The sequence below is a fragment of the Curcuma longa genome, unplaced genomic scaffold (assembly GCF_044706935.1).
Source record: "Curcuma longa cultivar G26 ecotype Majalengka, Jawa Barat unplaced genomic scaffold, ITB_CL_G26_1.1 contig_15349, whole genome shotgun sequence".
Classification (NCBI taxonomy): domain Eukaryota; kingdom Viridiplantae; phylum Streptophyta; class Magnoliopsida; order Zingiberales; family Zingiberaceae; genus Curcuma; species Curcuma longa.
Genome location: NW_027430048.1, coordinates 46,024 through 58,694, shown reverse-complemented (window position 1 = coordinate 58,694; position 12,671 = coordinate 46,024). Strand labels below are relative to the sequence as shown.

General features: G+C 35.1%; 2 protein-coding genes across 3 annotated transcripts; one reads left to right on the top strand and one right to left on the bottom strand.

The window, feature by feature from the left end:
* The first annotated feature begins 12 nt into the window (after positions 1-12).
* Positions 13-6,793, top strand: LOC141816229 (protein LIKE COV 2-like). Its single transcript, XM_074704051.1, has 8 exons — positions 13-240; positions 2,014-2,066; positions 2,138-2,247; positions 3,336-3,503; positions 5,413-5,510; positions 5,958-6,084; positions 6,347-6,451; positions 6,548-6,793. Exons 1-7 carry the CDS (start codon positions 136-138, stop codon positions 6,448-6,450), a joined length of 765 nt encoding a protein of 254 aa, XP_074560152.1. The 5' UTR covers positions 13-135; the 3' UTR covers position 6,451; positions 6,548-6,793.
* Positions 6,794-8,444: 1,651 nt separating this feature from the next.
* LOC141816231 (large ribosomal subunit protein uL3-like) lies at positions 8,445-12,178 on the bottom strand. Of its 2 annotated transcripts, none has more exons than XM_074704053.1 (6): positions 12,093-12,178; positions 11,718-11,815; positions 10,456-10,566; positions 9,595-9,899; positions 9,062-9,471; positions 8,445-8,888 (listed from the first exon to the last, which is right to left on the bottom strand). In XM_074704053.1, the coding sequence occupies exons 2-6, from the start codon at positions 11,800-11,802 to the stop codon at positions 8,630-8,632; spliced, it is 1,170 nt and encodes a 389-aa protein (XP_074560154.1). In that variant the 5' UTR covers positions 11,803-11,815; positions 12,093-12,178; the 3' UTR covers positions 8,445-8,629. The 2 variants fall into 2 exon arrangements, with proteins under 2 accessions (XP_074560154.1, XP_074560155.1); XM_074704054.1 differs by having other exon boundaries at positions 11,718-11,811; positions 12,093-12,146.
* Positions 12,179-12,671: the final 493 nt, after the last annotated feature.

Genomic DNA, 12,671 nt, shown 5'->3' with positions numbered 1-12,671 from the left:
TTCCTTGCTGTCTACTCTTGCGCTTCCAGCAGGTGGGCGTTAGGTCAAGTCTCGCGATTCGGCGTCGGCGTCGAGATCGGGAGAGAGAGAGATATAGAGAGATAGAGAAGGGAAGCGAGGAGAGGACAGGAGAAAATGGCGGAAGAGAATGAATCCACGTCGATTCCGCTTAGCCAGGCGGCGGACCCTGAAGACCCAGCCAAAGCGCCCCCAATTTCGCCGAGTTCTTCCACCAGGAAGGTGCGTGTCTGTCAGATCTGATAGATTGGGGTTCTGATTTAGATCTATTAAACAAGTTGGACAAGATTATAGCAGGAGGGGTTTTGGTTGGCTTTAGGTGCATATTGTATCGAGTTTTGTGCCCTTCCAGTTGGATAAGTCGAGTTTGGTAATATGTTGGTTTAGGATTATAGTTTGATTCAATCAATTGGTTCCTAGTTAGCTGGATGGCAGAGAATGTTGACTGGTTTTGAGCAAAGGAATCGATTTGAAAAATAAGTCGATGCAGAATGCATAAAATAGAGCGGTCATCTATGGAAGGGATTTGTAGCCGTGTTGATATAAGGCCGTAGTTTTAACTTATTAGTTGGTATGAAAATTAATAGATTTCTGGGGTCAAGTAGGCTTAGGCACACATTCTATGGCTACGCCATTACAACAGGATACAGATAGCAAAGCCTTGGTGGATATAATTTGTATGTTTTGGCTTAAGTTGCAGATTAATCCGGAAGATAAATTGTATTCAATATCAAAGAATTGTACAAACATCTCTAGCAACTGGCTAAACCTATATTTTGTATGCAAACTTCAATAAAGGGAACTATATTGCACAATTTTGTTTTCAAATGATGCGACTTTTTTTTAAAAAAAAATATCAATATATATGCTACAAAAATAGGATATGACATCACATTTACTTTCCTAAACAAAGGAAACTCATTTCAAAAAAGTTCACCTATTTTCGGCTATAGAGTGATGGCTATTCTTTTCTTTTCTTTTTGAGAAAAAGAATGTGGAACTTCTATTAAATACCGAGACAATAGATGATATTAATCTTTGGACATAACAGAGTGAAAATATCATAAAATAACATAAGTTGTTCTTCACTATGGTCTTCGCTATAAGATATAAAATTTTACTAGTCATTATTTGTGTTACCCATATGAGTGGTGTATATGATTTTTGTTTGTCAAGTAACTTAGTTGAGAGAACGATACGGGCCTAACTTGCTATCTTTGCACATGGATGTTGTGCATACATGATTGATTTACTTAGTAATGATTTCTCAGATACTCTTTCCCTTTGTTTCCTTGGGCAGAAAAGGAGGGAGAGAAGGAAATGTGGGGGACATTATTTCCCCTACTGTAATGAATCACTTTCTTAGGCACCCTTTTTCTTTGTTTCCTTGGGTGGAAATGGAGGGAGGGAAGGAAATGGTCGGAGAATTGTTTACCCACTGTAGTGAATTGGCGTTTGCCCAATGTGATCCGAATGCCATCTCATTTAACTAAAAAAATAAAGTACTTGATTTATTATTATTTTTCCCTTTTTCTTAATTAATTAATATTTGAAATTTAAATTTCCCTCTTTTCCTTCCCTCCAATGAAAAGATTTCCTTCTTTTTGTTTCTCTCTAGGAAATAAAAACTGGGGAAATATTTCCCTATTATTTTCTTATGAATTATTTTTTGTACCCTCTTTCTTTTCTAAGTTGTTTCCTTCCTCTTGTGAAAAACACTGTCTTATTGTTCAATTTGCACTCAATAGATACCCTTACAAGAAGTTTTTTCTTCTTAATCTCAAGAAACATCCATTTCATACTCCACGAAAAATTTACATCCCATACATGTCGCTAAAGGTTACATCATGTTCATTTAGTCAACTGAGAAGTTAAAATTGTTTCTTGTTCTTGTTTATGGAGTAATGAACAATGACATGCATTACATCTGTAATCATGTCTGGCTAGTTTGTTATATGTAGTTTGCTCTCAAACTTTGACCTTGCTCTTGCACAGGCTTGTTGCGCTGTTCTTCAGAGTTGGGTGTCAAAGAAGTTTATGACTGGATGGTACCATTCTCTCATATTTATTCTTTTATTTTTTTTGCAATTAATTTTTTTTTACACTTGTTTCTTTTCAGTGTAGTTCTCTTCCCTGTTGCAATCACTTTTTACATTACATGGTGGTTTATTCAGTTCGTTGATAGTTTTTTCAGTCCAATATATGACAAGCTGGGATTCAATATCTTTGGTGAGTTCTTTCTTTTCCCTTTCAATGCATATTGTGCAAACTTGTTTATTCATTGTAGTAGGAATTGGAGTTATTCTATAATTAAGTAAAATCTTGTTTGAACTTATATTCAACTTTTGAGGACCTACCTTTGAATGTAGTGTACACAAGTCTATTTGTAGGTTTCCTTTAGTATAATATATGTATGGATAGAAGGGGACTAGCTAATGGCTGGTGTATGATTTTGGACACTCCTTGTTATCTTTCACATGGTATCAAAGCATCTCAAGTTCTACATCCACTACAAATCAACATGCAACCTTTTATCCAAGGTTTGAAATATCATTAAGCTGAATATAAGTCTGTATGTCCATAACACTCTCCCTCTCTTAGGTTGTTTTAAATATATTGCAGAAACTGTGAAAAATATTTCTCAATTATGGGTCTAATATCTATATTATCTCAAAATATTATTATTGTTTTCTTCTTTGAATTCATTTGGTTTCTTCATGATGCTTATTGAAAAAAAAAATGATAAATCCCAGTCAGTCTCATGGACTCAATCCCTGGGGGTGGCCGGCCCGGTCCCATGGAAGTTTCCCACCGACCACCAGGGTAAATCGGGAAGCGCATACGGCGGTCAATCCAGATGCCTAGCATCCTTTGATTGCGTTCCCCATTTGGAGGAAAATTCCTGCAAATACGCCGTAGCTGGGGATCGAACCGCGGGTCCCTAGGTCACAACCCAGATGTTCTACCGTTGCACCATTGCCCCGGGGACAAATCATGATGCTTATTGAAGCTTCTACTTTGGGTGGTTAAATTGATACAATTATATGAATTTGTTGCTGAAGATTTATTGTGCTAAAATTTTGTGACCCATTTTCCAATTCTATTTCTGTGCACTTACCTGTGCCATAGTATGATAATCTGCTCTTGGCATAATGGTGCCTTGAATAGTTTGTTAACCATATACCTAAAATTTGTTTGCTTGTGCTGCTGTTACCTATATTTTTGGAGTTTTGTACTATAATTTCATTTTAATGTTTTTACATAAACAGAGATTGGATTCATTATAACATGATTTTTCTTTCTTTTCCAAAGTGTAGGCCTTGGATTCTTGACATCTTTGGCATTCGTATTTCTCATTGGAATCTTTGCTTCATCATGGCTGGGAGCAACAGTTGTCTGGTTGGGAGAGTGGTTTATTAAAAAAATGCCTTTTGTAAGGCACATTTATTCAGCATCAAAGCAAATTAGCACTGCAATTTCTCCAGGTATTTCATGTGTTTGAAAAAGGTCCATATTTCATTTTATTTTATGAAAAACTATCAGACATACAGTTGGCAGCGGTTACAAACTGATTGCTTGTGATAACTGTTGTATTTGCAGTATCTTTTTTCCACTCATAGGAGCTAACTAGTGCCGTACAAAATTGACATTTCTGGTTTTAAGGAACATTTTTTCAATAAATTTTCTGCCTCCTTTAAATGATTTTGTTTTATAAGGTGGTTTTAATTTATAATTATTTACTATTCAAAATATCAATAAAACAAGCAAAGGATGGCAGGTTGAGCCAGGGTGGGAAAACTTGTTGGAGTTGATTTCTGATCAACTTTTTTATACAATTCCAAATGTGAAGTAAGTCTTTGTATTTTGTTTGCAAAACCGAATACCTGAAATCCACAGAACTCAAACCCTGAATCCAGAGGAGTTGGATGAAGATTCCAAGTAGAAGTTCGGCTTCCTTCCAATCAAGTTCATGACAGCTTAACACTTTGGTATGTAGGTTGTAAATGAGTTTTCCCTAGTGTTCCCTGAAGTTCTTCACTTCCACCAAATATGGCTACTACCTTCCTAGACTTGGAGTGCCAATTCACTGTGGTGTTTATGTGCTCATATTAGAGGAAGTCCATTTCATTCTCAACCTCCAAGTATTGCCTCACTGTGTAGGAATCCTCACTTACAGAGTGCTTGATTATGTGATTGGTCCGCGGCACGGTTATAGCTGTTCAGATAAGCAATATGCAAATCTGGCATGATATCCATGGTTCTTTCAGAAAAAATGCATGCAACCCATCTCTCACCTTGCAGTAATCACTTCAGAGGAATGCCTTTAAATTGGTATATGCATCCCCAGACCAGAAAACATCAAATCAAACACCAATCTGTTTAACATTACTATGAAGTATTCTTGCAAGTTCTCAGATGTGTCGATACTTGAAAGTGTCCTGGAAATGTTTTCTCTTTCTGAGTTTATGTTTATTTCTGCATTTGCCATCTCTTCATGCTTGGTTTGAAAAGGCAGTGACAAAACAAACTATTCAGAACATTTCTGTTTTCCCTAACTTGTTACATGGTTAACTATTGCATGTTGCAAAAGGAGAAACACTTGTGTATTCTTTTCACATGTTTAAATTTCAACATAGTAATTATTTCAGCTCTATGTCCACTTTGTACTAAATGAAATATATTCAAAATAAACATCCATGGTGCAAGTACAATATTTTGCTAATTGATGGGACTAGGAATACAATAAAATCTGATTTTGACCTGTGGGGGCAGCAACTTTGACAAATGTAGAATTAATAGAATAGATGAAATATAATTTCAATAATATGAATAGAAACGATTGAATAGTTAAGATGGATGAATATTTTCTACAAAATTATTGTACAGCCAGCTATATTCTATAGTTAAGCAATAAGATATATATGAAAATTAACAAATGAAGATAGAAAATGCATAAATGGATATGTGTGGTTTCTAGATAAAGAAAAGATGAAGAATAAATTTATAGTTAGACAAGTTGAATCAATTTGAGTCGAGGGTACGAAAGCTAAAGAGAGACCAAAGAAAATCTGTAGAACTTTCAATCAGGTGTGATAAGATTTGACTAGAGGTATTGCTTTGAATGGAGTTCAATTAGGTGGGTTAGGATTCATGTAGCAAACTCCAAATATCTGGAATTAGCTGGACTTGTTCTGATTTTGGATATCTCCACTATTTAATGTCATAATTTTCAAGCATGTAGTATTTATTCGTTTGTGAACTGCATCTATTTAATCATGGTCTAATTCTACTTTTTGTACAATTGTCTTTCAAATTAACAAATGTTCTTATTGACACCTCAACTGAGCATTGAATAAATCCATCTTTTGACTTACCATTACTCTTTTTGCACAGATCAAAATACCACAGCTTTTAAAGAGGTAGCAATTATTCGCCATCCACGTGTTGGGGAGTATGCATTTGGTTTTATTACATCAACAGTGGTTCTTCAGGTATTTTAATTCCTTGTTTTAATTCACATTGATGACTTTGGCTAGTCAACTACTAAAAATTATAGTAGTTTCTTGGTCATAGCTTAAGTTTGCAACTTTCTGGCAATAAATCGGTTAGATGGGTGTGTTTGACATGCTGAATGGCATTTCATTTACGTACTTGTACCTCTATGTTGCTTGCTTTTATAGCTAACAACATACCTTTTTGGTCTCCTATTATGCTTTATGGTTTTTATATCACTCCATTTCGTGTAAGAAAAGTCTGTGATGTATCACTTGTTTGATAAGCAATAACTCTGTATATCACAGGTCTGTTATTATTCGAGCATGTATCTGTAGCACTCATTTATCTTTATCTTGACATATAATTTTTCCATACTCATCAAGTTGCAAATGTTATTAGAATTGTATGATTTTTTTTTTAAAAAAAAATCTTTCACATTGCAGAATGACAAAGGTGATGAAGAGTTATGCAGTGTTTATGTTCCAACCAACCATCTTTATATCGGTGATATATTCTTGGTCAACTCTGAAGAAATCATTAGGCCCAACCTTTCTGTTCGGGAAGGCATAGGTTAGGCTCCTTTTCATCTCTAGACTTTTATTTTCTTATTTTTTTATCACCTTTTTGGCAATAGTATCTCTTAGCAATAGATTTATTTGTTGTTTTTTTCTCCTTTCGGTGAGTTGCTTCTTTTTGAGGCAATTGTGAACATTCTTCGTGCTTGAGCTATGAACTTATACTCTTTGTTTAAATCATGTTACAGAAATGTGCACAGTTGTGAGCAATATACATGATTACTTTCTCAAATTTTTATATTTTGATATTGTTGTAGAGATTATTGTTTCGGGGGGTATGACAATGCCACAGGCAATTGCTCCTCTGGAAGGGATTCCCCGGAAAAACCAGAACATCAGATTGAACAGAATAACAAATTAAGGTGAACGCGTGTCAAAGTCATTCTGCTACTGCTGTGATCTGTTTCCCTCTTCATTTTCTCACAAACTGTGTTTTTCTACGGGTCACACCGCTGCAGTTTTACCATGCCTTCCACACTTTCCTAGTGAGCCAGAGCCAGATTACACTGAGAAGGGGGTTAGCAAGTAAAGCTTGAACTGATCGTGCATCATTGTGTGTTGTAAACACGTCTAAACGTTGAGCAAGTGTTTGTTCAAATATAGAAGATTACTACGCCAACGAACTACACGGCACACCTACACCTAATAGTGTGTTCCTGGATTACAATTGTTGCAGTTTAGAGATGTTATTACTTTGCCCTACACGACCTGGCCTTTCCTTTGTTTTGGGTTGTTGTGCTTTCTTTGTTTTAGTTTGATGCAGGAATAAACACTAGTCATATTATGATTGTAGATCGATTGCCAGGACGTTGAAGCAGGATTGGAAGAAAATTGCATATCGCGGGCTGGGTAAGAAGTTCCTTGCTTGCTTAATATTACCTTGTAGATAGCATATTCACTGCGAACGCCAACAGAGGTATTCATGAACTATCAAATCGTGCTCTTTAGTTTTAGAATTTATTGACAAACAGGCTTATGGCTTTGCAAAATGCCTTTTCCCCCTTGTACTCTTCTATTTCAAATTTCCTTTCAATCAAGTTGATCACAGGTTGATTTCAAAATTAGTTTGTTGGGTGAAAATAAAATTTTCAGGTATCTTTAAAATGTCATTTAAATGGAAATACTTTGAGTTGTTTAGCGTACCATGCCATTAGGATAAGAATATTCCTGAAATGTATGGTTGAGATGGTTGTGAATTCACTAGGGTTTTTAAAGAAAAATGTCGCCGTAAATGGATATGAAACCGCGAATATTTAAGCGAAAATGTTGCTAAAGTTAATTTTAAAAATTAATTTATTGATCGCAAATTCACTCCAAGCGAATTTATTTTTGAAACAATTTTCAACTGAAATGAGTAATTTAAGTACTGGCTAATTTTGAAACTGGCTTTCACAGATGGAAATTTGAAATTGAAGGGGGTGGCAGGGAGGTAAATTGAAAGGAATAAAATTAAATAAGAACAATTCTCAGAGAAAAAACTTATATTTTATTTCTTCTACTTGGAACAAACTAACGTGGGCGAATCTGATTTTGTTGTAATTTTTCTTCTATCAAAATTAAGGGAAAAAGGGCGAAAGAATTTTTATTTAGCAAAATTTTTATTGTTACCAGACGTATCCTTTGATAGCGCTCTTCATTTGGAGAAAAATTTTTACAAATACACCGTAATTGGGGATCAGAGCAAGTGCTATCAACCTAAATGTCATATTACCTTGGAGACTTTAATAGCATTAGAGTTACCATAAACATTAATAACATCGTTAACCCTATTTTGGATGCCGCAAAATTTTTTCCCCCAAGATAAAGTTGTTGTCTGACCGGAGAAACTCACAATCTTTCTTATTTTGATTTTTAGTTTTTTTATTATTTTTAAATACACTATTATGATTTTTTTAGTTTTAAGTCAAGTGAAATATATAATTTTAAGTTGTAAGTATATAACCAGAGTAAATTATTCTATATTTCCCTTTTAAAAGAAGGTAGAGACTAGAGAGTCAAATATTCAAATTCTTTTCATATTTTTTAATCAAAATAGACATTTTAGTATATATATTTTTCCCTCTTCTTTTCTCTTCACCTTCTATTCCTCTTTTCCATTTCCTTCCCCCTTTCCCTCCTTCCAAATAATTCCTCTTCTTTTCTCTCCACCTTCATCCTTCCAAATAAACAGGACAGTAGGGTGCCTTTCATAAATTTACAAAAGAGCCTAATTTGATAAAATAAAATACGAAATTTTATAGCATGCTACTCGTCGTGTAAAATGTATCGATGAAGATCCGCTGAAACACAAACGATTGTACAATTGATAGTAAATCTTTTAATAGAAAGCAGTAAATTGCATTTCAGACGATAAGAAACTCATAAAATCCAAATTATTTGAAATGACAAAAAAACATTGTCACAGCAGCAATTTCCGAGAATTGAAAAGTACATAACAATTAAGGAACCTCAAAGTTCAAATCACGCAGAGAAAATCCTTCTAAACAGATCTCTTTAACAGAATTTTTCAGACTTGGCGCTTACACAAATTGTAGCTAAAATCACGCCTTCAGCTTGCCATAGAACTTTTGCTTCTCTTGAGTTGTTTGGAAACGTCCATGGCCAAACTTGGAAGAAGTATCAATGAACTTGAGCTTGATCTCCTCGAGGGCAACGCGAGAAGTTTGCTTTAGTAGGGATTGACGAAGAGTGACAACCCTTTTCTTTGGCCCAACACAACACCCCTTGATCATGATATAATCTTCCTTCACAATACCATAGTGTGGGAAGCCACCCATGGGTGTGATGTCTTTCTCAGTCCTGCCAAAAAGCAGAAATTAACAGGTCAGGTTGAAGTGTGTTCTTTCTGGTGTAATGGGATTACAATTCAAACTTGCATTTGGCAATCTTGTGAAAGCACACGTAAAATATGAATGCGTTAAATTACCTATCAAACTCGATCATAGCAATAAAAGATGGATGAGTTAAGTTACCTATCAAACTCAGTCATAGCAGTGTGGGATTCATCTCCAGATTTGCCAATCTTGTAAATCTTCTTGTTCATTTCAGTGCGGTGGTGGTAACCATTCTGCCCAGCACGGGCAACAGTGTAGGATACTCTGGCAGGATGCCACGCCCCAATACAGGCAACCTTGCGGAGACCCCTGTGTGTCTTCCGTGGAAGGCGGGTGACACCCCAACGAGTGACAACACCTTCATAACCTTTACCTTTTGTAACACCAATAATATCAATCATCTCGTCTTTCTGGAAGACAGCATCCATCGGTACTTGCTTCTCAAAGAAGCTGTAAGCAAAATCCACCTTTTGTGCCACAGTCCCACCATTAACTTGGATCTCCATCAGATGAGCTTTTTTCTGTTTGAGGCCCTTCATCTTCCTTATCTATGGCATCAAAACAGAAAGGAACATGAGCTAATTCTGGTAAATTTATAAAAATAACACTGTTTGCAAAGGGTTATGATGTGGATGGTCATCTTTTATAACAAGTGAATCCATTATATGCACCTGAGTGTGAGCCAGAACACGAATAACAGAGGCATACTTCTTCATCTTTTCCAGTTGTGCGTGAATTTCTTTCTTTCCCTCCTCACTTTCATATTTCTTAGAGTATTTTGCAAAAGCAGTCTTCTTGCTCTTGTACCAGTTCTTGTAGAATCTCCGCCTCACTTCCTCACTTAAATGCTGAGCCCAGACGGTGTTGAGAGAACGCAGACCATGTGGTGTCTTCACATAGGCAACAAGTCCAACAACCACCATTGGTGGAGTTTCAATGATAGTAACAGCTTCACAAGTCTCCTTCTTATGAAGCTCTGAGAACAAGAAGAGATGTCACATGCTTCATATAAGTTTGACATTTTAAATCAACAAGCATGGAGATAGTGAATGGTACAATGTTGGCTTTAGAAGCTGGTGAAAATGTGAAAGGAATCTAGAGAAGAAATTGGAATACAAAAGCAACTGATGTTATGCATACAATGAATTGCAATTAATATGGCATTCCACAGTTGTTAAAATAACCATACAATAATATCCCTTTTAATAACTCTCATAACACATCGAAAGCAAGAAAATTGATGCTCTCTGAAATAAGTGTAAGTTTTTAGCTCCATTTTACGGTGGCCGACAGTAATGTGCCATTGGCTACACTTTTAGCTATACCTATGCATATGAATATTTTTTTAACTTGCAAAAATGATCATCAATATAGAAGGAACAAAAGCACAAATTAAAGGATATAACAATTACTACAGTTTCAGTTTTAATCAGCAACTAGTTTATAGATCTACCTTCATGGATGACAACAGAAAAGGAATAAATTATCAAAATTTCAATCCAAGTGTAGAAACCAGACAAATGAACACATACTTGATCCTGGTTTGTCGACCTCACGTACAATGTGGGTCATACCAGACTTGTATCCAAGGAATGCAGTTAACTTGCAAGGTTTTGTAGGGTCATCCTTGGGGAAGGATTTCACTGCATTTAAAAAAAAAACCCAAAAAAGAATGCCATTGTTAAAAACAAAGAATTTACTTCTGGAATTCAATGAATTTTCAATCAAAACAACATGATTGGAGAAGCAATGTTACGCAATGGCTAAATTAACAAATGATCTAGTAACAAAAATCAGAAAAACTATCAAGAGAAGTGTCATTGCACAAGCATCCACAGATGCAGGTCCATTAACAGTGAATTGTGCATTACTATGTATAAAAGAGAGGCTTCTTTGGTTTTTTGGTTCTAATAATGATAGTTGAATATATTAAAATTCAGAGAATATAATAAAATAGCCAATTGTTAATCATCAGTCTTACACACACTTCAAATTTCACCATGCAAATTTTAAAATAACAGCATATTTAATGTGTCGAGATGCCAATATGCCTCAGCCTCAACTAAGGAACCACATAAGAATGATGTTCAGCAGAATGTATGGTTAGCCACGCTTTTTCAAACATTAAAATTTATGGTCAAACTAGATCATGATTTACACAAATAAATTTCTGTGGAAATAACTTGTTTTGGCATGGATGTATTACGTAATATTTTCATAAGTGTACAATTGTTTTTTCAAAATTTGCCCCCAAAGAATACTGTTAGATGCTATATCATTGGATATATAGTTCCACCAAGGTAATACTTGCTCCGCCACTAATGATCTATACCATATAAATAAGTACAGATAAATGTTATATCAACTAGGCATTTTATTCCGCCAAGGTAGAAATTCGTGCTCTGCTACCATATAAATACAGTTCAAATTTGTGGAAATAATTCCACTTGATTGTTCTTACGATTGTTGGTAGCTTATTCATAAAAAAAATTGCTCATAGATTCTAGTTCCTTCCCTAATGTTACTGCCAAATTTGGCACAAATTTTACCAATAAATATTGCGAAAATTATAACCCCTCTCACTTTTTTTTTAAAAAAAAACTTGTACACACTTCACAGAAATATATGCAAAAGAAATATAAGAGCAAAATCTTAAGTTACACAACGGCATAGACAATACCACCATTGAATCTAGCAATAAAAGTGAAATGACAACAGGGATATTAGAATGCACAAAATACATGGGAAAATATCAGAGAATGCACAAAGCAAGCTGACAATGTTTCCATGATACCTTTTCCACGATGACGAGAAGCTCGCTTCCTCGGGAGAAACCCTAGCGACCCATGCCTTGGGTGCTCAAATTTCCGATGAGACATCTTTCCTACCTACCTTTAACATACAATGCGCAAAAAAGATGACTTCAGCCATTACGCAGAGAAAACGGAAAAGAGGAAACAAAATAAAAACATGAAATTTTATACAATTATACAATGGCAAAAAAAATGTTTTACTTAAAACAAATCTTACGCCCAAAAACAACAAAAAACTCTGAATCATGCATGATTCTCGACAAATTAAAAAATCAAAACCAAGCAACGAAGTACGAAAGTAGCAAAAGGCAATAGTGAGATAACTCAAGCGCTCAGAAGCATGCCAGAGGTAGAACCTTGAAGTAGCCACTCGTTTTCTGCACCAGAGTGGCTACAGGCCGCCGGAGCACCACGCCACGCGAAACCCTAACGAATCGCGAGCACTTATAATGTGAGTCGAAATCCATTATTACCAAAATGTCCTTGTTATCTTTTAGAATTACAGGGTAAGAGTGCATAGTAGAGTAGTTAATTTGAGTGGATCCGTCCAATTATACCATTTAGATGAGTTAAATTGATATTTTATTAATTCATTTTAAAGTGAGTTAAGATGAATTGATCCGTCTAAGTCCGTGATCAATATGGATTGGCCCATGTCGAATTTGAATTGATTTGTAAATTGAGAAAATTTATTTTTTTAATAAATTAAAATTAAAGTAAAAAATTTAATAGACTAATAATTTTGATCTATCTAAATTACAATTCAAATTTAAAAATTTCAACTTGATCCATTTAAATTATAATTTAAATTTAAAATTTTTAATATTTTTTTATTTTCTAAATGGCTCACAGATTAGCCTACCTAATCCATAACTCATTTTGAGTTCGGTTGGAGATTTTTTAACTCGTTAAATTGATGGATCGGTCCATCCCAC

Bases quoted from the DNA above. Each gene is read 5' to 3' on its own strand.
- LOC141816231 (XM_074704053.1), bottom strand. From the start codon at position 11,802: ATGTCTCATCGGAAATTTGAGCACCCAAGGCATGGGTCGCTAGGGTTT. The intron at 9,900-10,455 runs GTATGTGTTCAT...TCTTGTTCTCAG, and splicing joins GGTCGACAAACCAGGATCAA to AGCTTCATAAGAAGGAGACT. The intron at 9,472-9,594 runs GTGCATATAATG...TTGATGCCATAG, and splicing joins GTGTTCTGGCTCACACTCAG to ATAAGGAAGATGAAGGGCCT.
- LOC141816229 (XM_074704051.1), top strand. From the start codon at position 136: ATGGCGGAAGAGAATGAATCCACGTCGATTCCGCTTAGCCAGGCGGCG. The intron at 2,067-2,137 runs GTACCATTCTCT...GTTTCTTTTCAG, and splicing joins AAGAAGTTTATGACTGGATG to TGTAGTTCTCTTCCCTGTTG. The intron at 3,504-5,412 runs GTATTTCATGTG...CTTTTTGCACAG, and splicing joins TAGCACTGCAATTTCTCCAG to ATCAAAATACCACAGCTTTT.